At 42.9% G+C, this 12,993-nt stretch overlaps 1 protein-coding gene across 1 annotated transcript; it reads right to left on the bottom strand.

Annotated features, from left to right (window-relative positions):
• Positions 1-1,466: 1,466 nt before the first annotated feature.
• LOC113590834 (voltage-dependent calcium channel gamma-4 subunit) lies at positions 1,467-12,670 on the bottom strand. The gene is made up of 4 exons (XM_027031143.2): positions 11,688-12,670; positions 8,245-8,328; positions 6,059-6,199; positions 1,467-5,668 (listed from the first exon to the last, which is right to left on the bottom strand). Exons 1-4 carry the CDS (start codon positions 11,914-11,916, stop codon positions 5,139-5,141), a joined length of 984 nt encoding a protein of 327 aa, XP_026886944.1. The 5' UTR covers positions 11,917-12,670; the 3' UTR covers positions 1,467-5,138.
• Between the last annotated feature and the right edge of the window lie 323 nt (positions 12,671-12,993).

The following is a 12,993-nucleotide window of genomic DNA, read 5'->3' as shown; positions in this document are numbered from 1 at the left end:
ACTGGAGGTTTCAAATATCACATTTCAAGATAAATATACTTAAACCTTCTATTTGCTCTATGTCCAGAATGTGGACAATGTCCCAAGTGGCTTTTATAGCCCCTTTAAACTGAGCCCATTGAAATTAGCTATTTTGACATTACATTCCCTGTGGAATTATGACCAGGCCGACAGGAACCCTGTGACTTTTGATTCTGCGCACAGTAAAACCTGCTGGGCTGAATTAGCTCCAGCAGAGATGTGCTGAATTTAAATCGAACCCTGCAGGAGAAACTTTACCTCAGCCGGAGCTCATTTGACACCTCAGGCTTTTATGTAGAGTTTTTTTTGTTGTTGTTGTTGTTGTTGTGCAACTCCAGGCACACAGCAGAAGAATTGAATCTACTTGTTAAATGTATTTTGGGGGTTTGAAAATACTTTTGTACATTTGTCGGGGTGTGTCAAGAACTCACAGTTCTGGGAAAACTATGTTAGCATGCTGTATGCTGGCTTCTTGTCTTCAGTAACACCAGCCCCACCGCCCCCACCCAGATCCTTTGCATACAGTATATGATTACTACTGATCCATATGCTTTTTAGCACATTAGCACTCAAGTGATTGTTATATGATTAAGTGGAACGTGTAGTGCTTTTGGTTAAAGGGTGTATAATAGAAATATCAGAAGCAATAGAAAAACACAACATAACATTAACAGACGCTTGGAGAAGTGTCAGTTTGCCAGTTTGGAGTCGGTTTTGTGCCCATGTCCTAGCATACGGTACACTTTGTTGTACTGAAAGGTGAGAGAAGAACTAACCCAACGTTCCCATCCAATCAGGGCACGGGCGGCTGTGTGCATGTGCACTCCCAGCACGGAGAGTCCCGTCACGGAGCTTTTGTACTCAGCAGGGCCGGATTACACCCCCTTTAGTGGCCCTAGGCTATGTGTGTGTTTGGGGGGGGGGCAATAAAAATAAGATAATAAGAACAATAAGAAGGTCTATAACCTAGCAAAACGCTTTAACACTTCTGAAATATGTGGTTTATCTCATTACTTCGTGCTTGTTTCTTTTATGCGATGAAATGCTCAACGAAGAATATAAGATAATAGAAAATCCACGGGAAATTTTAGCTGTGTTATCTGTGTTAATGCGAATGAAGTAAATGACAAAAACCCACAATAATAAAATAAATAAATAAAATTAACCCGTTTGATGCGATGCTTCCCTGCGATCGTGAGACGTTTTGGTGCATGTTATAGCCGACACGGTTACGGTCACGTGTGTGTGTGTGTGTGTGTGTGTGTGTGTGTGTGTGTGTGTGTGTATGTGTGTGTGTGTGTGTGTGTGTGTGTGTGTGTGTGTGTGTGTGTGTGAGAGTGTGTGTGTGTGTGTGTGTGTTTGCTCTTTTTGTTCTAATGTTATCCCGTTGATGTTGCGCCTGCACGATGGAGAGTGCAACAGTCAGGTAGTTCAGGTAAAACATCTCATCAACATCTTATCTTTTATTGAGGAGAACTACAGGTACAACATCAACGTAGTGTCTTTTATTGAGGAGAACTACAGTCAGAGACAGCAGACAAATAACACGCAGGTAGACTCTTACTTTTTCACAAATACGCACTGCAGATGTGTTAGATTAACATAAAGCATGGTGCTAAATTACAGGTATGCACGATGGTGTGTTTTTACTAAAACCATTAAAAGATTTAGCATTTCTGCTACTGAGAGACTGAAAACAAGACGCTGTTTGTCATTGTTTAGTCTCAGCAGTAAGACAGATTGCATCGGAGCATAATTCACTTTGTGTTTGTTAACTGTTGCCATGACAATAGTCTGCTGGGAATACACATTTCCTCTGGTAATGTTATGAGACGACTTCATAAGGTCCACGGAGAAGCAAGTGTCCGTGTTTGATTGATCACAGCAATAAGACATGATAACGAACCGCCTTCAGTGACTGCCATTCTTCATCCTGGACTGTTAGCGCCATGTCCGTCTACTGCCAGACGTTATTACCTTAATAATGACTTTGTAAAAGTGTTTTTAAGAGACGTGGTGCTCTCACATGTTATTCTACCCCTCGAGCTGCCCTACCCGGGGTTCTTATCCACGCGCCCAACGCCATTAGGACCCCGCGGATTAGCGGGCGTGCATAAATACATGCCACTTGGGAATTTTGCCCCACGATTTGAATCGGTTGTTTTGTTCTCATCATTGGTACAAGGTAATACTTTGTAATTTAATATTACTTCAGACGTCGTCAGGCACATTATGTAAACTCGGCTTAACGTTGTCATTTTTTTCTTCTAGTGTTCAGAAAGTGTGCAATTCCAAACAAACTCGGAAGTGGTCTTGTCATCTCTATTTCTAATTAGCAGGCTGTTGTGTTTTGTAACGTCAAATTGTTTTAGTCTAAATTCAGACTTTCGTCTAATATGTTATATTAACTCAACTTAATACATATTAACTCAACACTGAAGTGTGTATGGCAAGTCCAAGTCTCCAGTGCCTGGTTGGGGGTCTGGGCTAGTTTTCCCTTACCCACCTGTAAGCACCAGCGCGCACGATTCCACTATATGTTTGTAGATAAGGTGCAATGAACTGATTTATTTCACATTATGTAGTAGTTTTAGTTAACTGTGTCTTTAAAATTAATATATGATCATATAATAGCATCTCGGTTGTTTTAATGAGCAGTACTTCTATTTCCTTTTTAAAAATTAGTTTTCTTTAGAGAAAAGGAAAAAAAATTAGACAGTACACACACGTTTATTGTCTGAGGAATCACACATATGAAGGTATAAGCCACAGAGGCTAAATCTTTGTAGATATCCCTCCAGATTTCAACTTAACTCTCTCTCTCTCTCTCTCTCATATATGCATACATATACATGCACTGTACTGTGTAAATGTTTTAGGCCCCTGAGAAAATTAGAAGGGAAAAAAAACCTTTTATCCAAGTTATTTACTTAGAAAACACTCTATTAATCGTATTAGTATTTATTCTAAGAAGCATTGATTTCATGCATGTCAGATCATTTAACCATTTTCAAACATCTCCTCTAGGCAGTCAAGTGTTCTCTGTAGTTAGCATCTAATACCTGGTTTGAGTCATTATGTTCATTATGTCAAGTGTGCTGAATTTAACAGACCCATGTGATCAAAGACAACATCTGGACTCAAATGTTTTTTCCTCCACTAGCTCCCAACATATCAAAGACTTGCTACTTTGTACTGTGACATTTTACTGTGATCTGTGACGTTTTTTACAAGTAAAAACACCACGGTCACGATAAATAGTTTGAAGATCTTTTTTTGTTGTTGTTGACATTTTTAGCAAATTATTAAACTGAAATACAATTAAACACTCAGATAAATTCTGCATGCATATAGTGTGATGGTGTCATAACCGTTACATTACACAACCCTCACAGTCTATCCTGCAGCAAGACGCAGATGACACCAAGCACCCACCAACATATCCAACACTGACCACACCAAACACCAACCAACATATTCAACACTGATCACACCTAACACCCATCAATACCCTAACACCTATTATAATAATAATCGATGACTGTAATTACATCTGTAAAAAAAAAAGTTTCATTTTTTAAATGTCTTATGTTATTTCAAATTGTCCTATCTCTAATATTAAACACTAGGCACATATTCTGATATTGTGATTTAGCCTTCAAAACTGTCTTACCTACAGTTTTAACACTGAGAGCATGCTTTGATAGAGTGATTTAACATATCAAACTGTCTCATCTTTAATCAAATCAAGTGCCATTTCTGATTTAGCCCATCAAATTGTCTTAGTTTTATGTGAATAGCATTTGTTAAACAGGTATTTATATTGTCAAACTCTGCTACCCATAGGATTATTTGGGTTGGTTAAATTTTCCAATAAGGTCACAGAAGTAATGGAGAAAAAGTAGAAAAGAACACTTATGGTATTATATTCCGACAAGTTAGCACGGATCGATAGATAGGATCTATAAATATGCGCTATGGTAGGACATTTCGACAAGGTAGGACAAATCGACAGAACACCAGACAGACGTCTTTGAACATTTGGGAATTCGGCAGCGGCCTCAGTGCTGTGCTCGGAACTCCACCACCCCACAGATTCTGTAATGCGTGTTTGTAGTTTCGCTGAATGGACCCTGTATACTATAAGGCAATCAAGCTTGCTTCATTAACCAAATGCTTTCTCCTACCGGGACGAGCAGCTCAGGGACGTTCCGTGAGCTCTGCACAACACAACCGGAGCGAATTACTCATGGGCTTGAGTGCTACACCATATGTGCCAAAAACTGGTTCACCACAGGGCTGAAGTTAAAGAGCTTGTTTATGGATCAGGAACAGAAGTTTAAAGGGGCTGCTTAGGCGAGGGGCCCCACGGATTTAAGAGTACTCCAATACCGGAATCAAAGGAAAGTGGTTGCAAGGTTATAAAAACTCCCTTATTGTAGCCACGATCCTTCAACCCAACAGCTGTTATTAACTTCCCTGAGCATGAAGTCCATGATCGTGCAGTTAGCATTAGGCCTGTTATATGTTTTAGGACTTTTCTTCAGGGCTCAGATTCTCTTGGATTCGAAATGTAAACGTCAGAAGCGAGCAATACGGCAGTGGTTCAAATCACAGTTGTTCAAAATGGCTTTTTTTCTAGATATTAGATCAAACAGTGTCAGGACCCAATACCTGCTGGGCAGTCATTCAGAACTGCTCTCAGATTGACTGAAATAGCACCTTTCAGATGTCTCCTTTTAACTTTGTTGTTTCCAAGTCATACATATTGCCACTACACTGTACATTGCTCAAAGTAAAAAGGAAGGTTAAGAAAACCATAATTGATCAATACTCGGACAAAGGCTTAACATTTCAAAATTCAGTGCATCATAAAAGTATTGCTACTTTGACTGGTCAGAGTGGAATATACAGTATGAAGCCCCTCAAAGCCAGATATGGCTCAAGTAATGCTACAATGTTAACCAAGCATCTTTTCACAATACAGCTCTCAACTGGGGAAACGGGCTTCGGATATGTAAATCGGCTACAAAATGCCTGCTGTTTAGCTTTCCAAAATGGAACTATGGAATCATTCTTCCAAGCGTCGCTGCGAGAGGTGGCCACCTTGCGGAGGTTCACACCGGTGTGGTCCTCCGGTTAACACTTTCTTTCAAGTCTTTCGGGAAGCAGTTGTGCACTTGCAGGAAGCTAAGCGACTCCTGGTCGGAGCTGTAGGGGCCCAGAACGCCGGCCGGCCTCAGCGGATGCTCCCGCCCCAGCGTGTACATCGAGATCTCGCTCAGGGGCAGCGTGGAGGACAGGGGTGCCTTGCGACCGACGGGCGAGGGGTCCCGGGACGGCTCGGTGGAGCAGGACGGCCGTCTCCGGTAGCGATAGCTTGAGATGCGCGTATAAGGGGAGGGGATGGACAACGGTGCGGGATTCAGCAACATTTCACGGCGTTTGCAGTACTCCTCCTTGTTCTTCTCGATGTAGATGTTCACAGCGAGGACGGCAATGGCCTCTGCCACGATGAAGGACAACGCGCCGGAGTAGAAGGACCAGCCGTAGCTGTACTGGCTCTTCTTGTCGTCATCCTTTTTGTCACCGGGATCTCCAATATTGCAGGAAATGTACACGATGATACCAATGATGTTGGCGAGTCCTGAAAAAGGACCCAGACTTCAGCACAAAATATAAAATTACCATTTAACTGTAACTCATTACTTTAACCATACTTTACTTATCTGTCTGAAGTACCAGATGAAAAATCATGTTCTAATATTACAGTAATATAATACATAATATATAATGTACATCATATCGTATAGTAATATTATAGTAATGGTTATTATATACAGAAAACTATACATTATTAACATCAACAAGGACTGACTCTAGACTTTATTCAGGCTGCAGGTACTGCACGGTACTTCCTGCCTGCACCCGCAGCTGAACTACTCCGACTACAACCGTTTCAACAGAGAAGCCACGAGCAGAGGAGCAGGTGCGGCTTGAGCGGCCCCCGCCCTCCCCCCTGGCCGCCCGCTCTTACCCGCCGCCACGAACAGGATGCTCCCACTCAAGAGCATGTTGTTCCGTCTGCTGTAGATGCGCACGGCCCCCACGCACAGCCCGCCCACCAGCAGCAGGATGGTGCTCAGGATAGGGAAGAGGCTGGAGGCGCGGACGATCCCTGCACGCAGCACACAAGCGGCGGAGTCACTGGACGCTTCCGTGCCCTCGCGGCTCGGCGTTGCGTTGCGCGAAGTGCTCGGTGGGTTGTTTTTTTTTTTGCGTGACGAATTTGATCGGGTGCGTTACGGCAAACGACAGATTGCAAAGGCGCGGGTAGGGATAGCGACGGTCTGATACCACGTATCGGAATTGGGCCGATATTTGCAAAAAAAGAAAAAAAAATGCTGGATCAGATATCGGGCGGAGAGCATTCTAAGGAAACCGATCCAATATTGTCACAAATCCAGCCTGAAAATAGTACAGTAGCACACCACATAAATATACATAATATAAACTGGGTTAATTTAAGCATTAATTTGAGGTTTATACACAGCTGTGAAGGTCAACTGCTGAGTTTTCTTCACATTAATGATTAAAACTATTATGTTTCAAAGCAAATATTAAGGCACTTACAAACGTGATGTAGTTTTGAACACCCAGTGTGAGGGAACTGCCTATCCTACTCTTAGCGAGAGCATTTAAATTACACAATATAGCTAGCCACTCAGCATCATTCATGACCATGAAGTCACGATCAACAGTAACTTATTAATTAATCCATTCTTTAAAAAAAAAAAGAAGAAGAAATGTTTCCAGTTTGGCCATGAATTAAATGGGAAAGGAGGGCTTGGGCAAAATAGAAACCACACCGAAACAGAGCCGGAGAGGAGAGGAATAACCGAACAAGTAAGGCACCGTCCTTAGTAAGAAGCGGGAGAAATAACTACCTTCAGGTCCCTTTTGGTCCCTTTTGGAACTTTGTCCATATATTTTGTTTTATTAGAAAGAATAACCAGCTTATAATTGTTATCATTTGTACTAGAGATCAAGTGAAGAGAGACTGGCTGTACAGGTAGCCTCTCTGCTGTGTGTGTTTGGGGGCTAAGAAAAGTGATTCACCACTGAAATTCAGAAGAAGAATCGCAGGTCAATAAAGTTCATGTCGAATTACAACTGCATTCATTAATGAGGAAAAAAATGCAAAAAACTATAGTGTAAATTTCAGGAGTCAGTGGGTGAGGCAGCCATACCGAGCAGAGAGACAGACAGAGGTGTGTGTGTGTGTGTGTGTGTGTGTGTGTGTGCGCACGCATGCATGAGAGAGAGAGAGCTCTCCGGAGGTGAGCACAGTAAATAGAACTAAAAAATGTAATGTTTTTAATATTTTAAACATTTTAGTTTTTATATTTGCCATATCTATGCATTAAATCTGTAAAAAAAAATATAGCACCAACAAACCATCTCACACACACACACACACACACACACACATCCCAACAATCTAAGTTTCATCCAACCAACTTAGCCAGAGCTCCACAGTGCTTTTTAATGAAAAAATATTCAAATTCAAGACTCTATCAGAAACATTGGTATCATGTTATCTCTAGTTGTGAGAGATTTCAGTTAGTTACAACAATGTGATTCTAAAATATTTTTCACAAAGTAAGGACATTTTTTAAAAATCTCATTATTCTAACTGTTTAGAAGAAGTCAATAATATCAAGAAGCAAAGCAAAATTTTTCCTCATTAAAGTTCCTCATGTTGTTCTAATTTAGGTCTAACCATTTCCACCGATGGTTAAGAGAGGAGATACCTTACTGTTCTTTCCCCGTGTGCACCACACCGTCTGCTGGCCACATGTGGCGTACGGAACGGCTGACCATTCAACACTAGTCAGAGATACAGGACAAACGTCTGCAATACCTTAACTACCTGTTCCCACAGAGGGCACTAAGAGACCATGGCATTTAGTGTAATTATTACTATATAAGGGTACTCTCTAATTTTATCTTCAAGATAATTAACAAGCATGAGACAAGAAAATACACAAACCCACTGGATATCTGATAAAAATGAGAATGATGCCACTCGCACAGAACCTGTCAAAATGTCACAAAATTATGCAAAGCTGCACTTTTTATCCCTTCTGAAACAGACAGAACACCACATGTTGTAGAATTCGGGATGAAAGGGCATGACAAAGTAATAACGGGGGGACTTACGCAGGACGTACTCGTAGCCGTCCAAGTCGGTGTCGGCGTCTGCGGGGAAGTGATCGATCCGGTAACAGCTGCCCTTGTTGATCCCTATGGATACAGCAATCGGAGACTGTAGCCGAGATCCAATGCCGACGGGCTTCAACACAGTCTAATACTTACTGGATCCCAGTAAAGGGGTGGCTTCGTTCCCCCAAAGCCTCAGAGCTATGGAGCAGAGTAGTAGACTAGCTACGTTTATTCAGCTGCGTGTATATGAGTATGAACGTTTTGACAATTTTCAACTTGTAATACTTATGTACAAATTCATATGAAAGAAATTCAGTTCATGCAGTTAAATTTTAGTCATACATATTGCGCAGCTCTTCCTTTTATGACATTTACAGACTTCAATTCCAATGCTATTTGGCGCTGTTTGTATTAAAACGTTAACTGCCATTTTATGAGTATTTTGTGAGTATTATATAGCCTGAAATTTATCATTTTTACTCTTGGTGGTTTTTAGCAGGCTACCTTCTCTTGTATTTGAGACATTATTTCATTAACGAAACAATACCTTTGCTTAAGTATGGTCTGAGGCTGCTATTCCCAACTGCACTGCACAAAGTGTAGCACTTTGTGTTCTAGTAAAGGCGATCTCCACACGGCATTGCCTTTAACAGCCTGGCCCATGTCCATTAGATCTCCACAAAATGAGGAGCACAGAAGTTGTTTTATTCAAATTTGTTTACTTTTGTGTTTGGTTTGTTTACTATGTGGCCTAATCATTAAGCAATATCCATACACATGCTGCATGACTCCTTTCTGTCAGTGCATGATAATGCAATGGCAGTAGGGGTATAACTGGTCACTGAAAACAAAACAAGACTGAAATAAAACCATTTGTGCTCATTTGATAAACGATTCTGGGGGGTGGGGTGGGGGGGATTTTTAGTCCAAAATGGCCCAACTGTAGATAATTGCTGAACCTTATGCCATAATAGGACATAGTATTTAGCCTCAGAGATAAAGCATCACTTGTCACAACTGCTTTGTAATTAGGTAATGCTGATATGTTCAACTTTATTAACGTTTTAAACAGCTGTGCGTTTGATGTGCCTTGTTTCTATATTGTATAATGCCATCTATGCCATCTGAGCAAAGATAGTCTACATTTATGTGTCTATATTGAAAGCTAAAAAGATTTCTTTGAGCCTTTGCCAAAGCCAGCTATAAGATTGGACAACCATTACATCAAGATCGTTTTCATTACTTCAGTATTATCCAATATCTGATTCTAATATGTCAATATCCTTAGGATATTTCCTCCAGGATCTCTTCTACATGCAAATAAAGACATTTATCATGCACACCTCCCAACACAGCCTTAATACATGCAGAGGTATACACATACATTAAACTCCCTGATGTTGAATTAACACCTCCACTGTGACTTAAGTGCAACTGGATGCAAGTGATAATTAAGCGCCAATTCAATCCTGGAGATTGTACTGTGTAGAGATTTTCTATAATAATAAAAATAAATAAATAAATAAATCTCTGGACATGCTCATTTACTTCTCAAACTTGCTAGAGAATTATGAAGTAACTCAGACTGGTTCTCTCAGATCCCTGGAATAATTACAGATTATAACAGAGTTTTCTAAAGAGTTGTTTCCTTCCCCTGTTTTGGAGGGTGGATGTGCCGTTCATCTCATTATGCTGTTAATTGGGTTCTGTGTTTAATCAACTGTCGCAAGCTAACGAGCGTGAGATGCTTTTATGAAAACAGAGAGAGTGTGCCCTAGTACTTCAACCATTAATGTGGAGGATAGAGGGGTGTGTGTGTGTGTGTGTGGGGGGGGGTCCTTGAAAAGATTAAATCAAGCTTGTAATCTTACCCTTCAATACTCCTCATGTGCAACAGGAGGAGATACCTCAGTGATCTCTGCTGGAGTCAGCCTCCATGACACACGTGTGTATCTGTGTACCAGTGCATACACTGGAGCTCGAGTTGGTGTGTGCGTGTTTGCGTGTGTGTGTGTGTGTGTGTGTGTGTGTGTGTGCGCTGTAGTCTGCACATTTGACAGGAGATACTACGGATGAAACATTTATTACCAAAGATGACGTGCAGGCCCTCTGACTCCGCAGTCTAACAAATACAATTTAAATCATTTAAGTGGGAAAACGTATACAAAAGAAGCCTCAGCAGAAATACACAGAGCACACATCTCCCCTGCAATCCTCACTGGACACCCTCTTATCACCTGGCTATATTAAATCCGTCTTTCGCACTGATAACTAAATGGATATTTCTTTATATCCTGCATTGGTGCTATCTGAGGCTGTACTCTTATTATAGGACACACACAGACTCTGTTTTTGACTCAATCAAGCACTAAGGGACAGTCTTCCGACAGTCGGGGCTGGGTGGGGTTGTGCAGTCAAGGTGTTAATCATAGGAGGCCAGGCACTGCATTATTAGAACATGTTGCTTTGTCACATCACATCAGTGCAGACTGTTGTTGTTTTTTTTGCTTCTTGTGCTTTTAGCATCTCAGCTCCTCTCATCTCTTTAACAGTGTGCGTGTGGTTAGCAGGTTCAGGCAGAACCACATCCATTCACCGCTTGCATAAACAGGCTCGCTGGGGCAGTTGAGGGTTAAGTGACTGGTTCGAGGTAACAGTGAAACCACTTGTCCACCGGGACTGAGTCCGTGACCGTTTTCAAAGAAGTTCACTGCCCACTGTTGCTGATCTTAATGGGAATTTTCTGACAAAATGTAAGTGTGGTTTGCTATGTGAATACAAGAGGAAATATAACACAGATACTAGGTTCTTCAACTGATCTGAACTTAGTGTAAATGAATTATTAATTGAAAATCATGCTGGGGTGACGTTGAAAGCGTATGACGACACTCCATCACTTTGCGCCACTGAAGTGCATGATAGTTGTTATTCATTTACAGCGTCTCACAGAGCGGCGACTATGTATTTGAAATAAATTCCCATTTCTTATCTGCGAGATTTTTAAAATAGGGAATGTACTATTGCAGAGACTCAACGTCGCGTTTTGCTGTGTGTAGATTTGTCTCGCGTGTTGAGATCCACTGAACCTGGCCGTCGCTCGCACGCACTCCGCCGTCTACCCAAACGCAGGCGCGCCCTCGGCAGTCGTGGTTTAAAACACAGTGAAGCCCGCACAGTCGTAATTCACGAGAAAAGCTCAATTATCAATTTATAGCTCCCTCCACAGTTTCCATAGCAATTTGAAATCTTTAGTTGCCGAGCAATTGCATCAACCGCTCAACCAACTACTCAAAGACCCCGGACGCGCGCTCATCACCACTCACATGTAAAAATTATTAATAAACTTTGCAGCACATAAACTACACAAAGAGGACGGATACTTCATCGTGCAATTGCAAACTGATACTGCGTCTTTAAAAACATAATCTCAGTAAGCTTACCTTCAATGCAGCAGATTCTCCAGAGGCCGGAGTGCGTCAGATCCCCTTTAATCTTTTTGGGCTGCGGAGGGCTTTCTGTTTCCTCCGTCGTGCTGTTGGTGGCGTTGCAGATGTAGGCTCGAGCGTACACCCAGTAGTCAGTTCCGATCGCCACGGTCATCAAGCTGAAAGCCGCGAACGCGCCCAGCGTGGTCAGAACTATCTGAATCCCACGGTTGCACGTGGCCATGGCTCCCTCGTGGTCATCCGGCACGCACGCTGCAGGACCGTGCGCGCAAAGCAAGTCGAGCCCGAGCTTCACGCCCCTCTAGCAGACGTCCGTCCAGATCCGGCCACGCATGTTGCGTGCGTCAGGCTCAAAAGCACTTTTCGATCGGACCGGGGGAAAGAAACAGAACTGAGCCGCCGCGGCTCCTGCAAACTTCGCATCGCTGGCGCCTGGTGGCCCGGTCCGTCGCGCGGTGCATCACTTTCACGCAGTCGAACGAGCTCTTGAAAACCGTGCGCACGAAGTCGAGTGAAACGATTGAGAACGACAACAGAACCCCGCTATATTTCCAGACCAGTGAGACCACACCTTCCAGTCTACCAGCCAATCAAACTGGGGGATGTATCACGGTTACCAAAGTGCACAAAGCCAGTGACGGACCACTCGCAGCGTTTATGCTCGCGCAGTGACATGGGAAAACTCAAAAACTAAGCGAAACACTGAGTGCGCGTGTTATTTCGATGCCTGTCTTTCGGAAAAAGTAACTTTCCTTGCACGTTTGAAGAAAAGTCGTGCGTTTGTCCATTTAAGGTAACGCGTCTTGCGCGCGTATCCGAACGCACATTTCCCTTCACGGCGGTCGTTGGCTGCACCTCTGTCTGAGAACTGCCGTCCTGTCCACGCAAGAGAGCGCGCTAACTCTATATGACCGTCATAACCCATCAGACCAGCCCTGCTGTGCACGCAGGTGGAGTGGTGGAGTGGTGGGAGCACCACGACCCCCTGGCATGCTAGATTCCTGTCAGAGCCCTTCCAGTTCGGATGGAGAGTAATCGGAGCAGACAGGAGACAGAGCCCGCTGTGTCTGGCTCCTTCCGGAATCCCATCCCTCGCACAGTGGCCCAATGTTTCCTGCAGTTCCCTGGCCTGCTTCCGAGCCTTGGAGCGAAAGCTGCCCCGCACAAACAAATAAGCCCACACACACACACGCGCGCACACACACACACACACAGCTGAGATGCGATGTTCCTTCTTAACATGAATGCCCGCGGGATGCGGCAGCCTCTTGCGTGGTAATATTGGAGAAAATAAGAGAGC

This window comes from Electrophorus electricus, chromosome 1, assembly GCF_013358815.1.
Source record: "Electrophorus electricus isolate fEleEle1 chromosome 1, fEleEle1.pri, whole genome shotgun sequence".
NCBI classification, from domain to species: domain Eukaryota; kingdom Metazoa; phylum Chordata; class Actinopteri; order Gymnotiformes; family Gymnotidae; genus Electrophorus; species Electrophorus electricus.
This window is presented reverse-complemented; position numbering and strand designations above follow the sequence as displayed.

Excerpts from the sequence above, each read along its gene's own strand:
- LOC113590834 (XM_027031143.2), bottom strand. The coding sequence starts at position 11,916 with ATGGCCACGTGCAACCGTGGGATTCAGATAGTTCTGACCACGCTGGGC. Across the intron at positions 8,329-11,687 it reads GAGAATCTGCTGCATTGAAG|GGATCAACAAGGGCAGCTGT; the intron begins GTAAGCTTACTG and ends CTGTATCCATAG. Across the intron at positions 6,200-8,244 it reads CGGCTACGAGTACGTCCTGC|GGATCGTCCGCGCCTCCAGC; the intron begins GTAAGTCCCCCC and ends TGCTGCGTGCAG.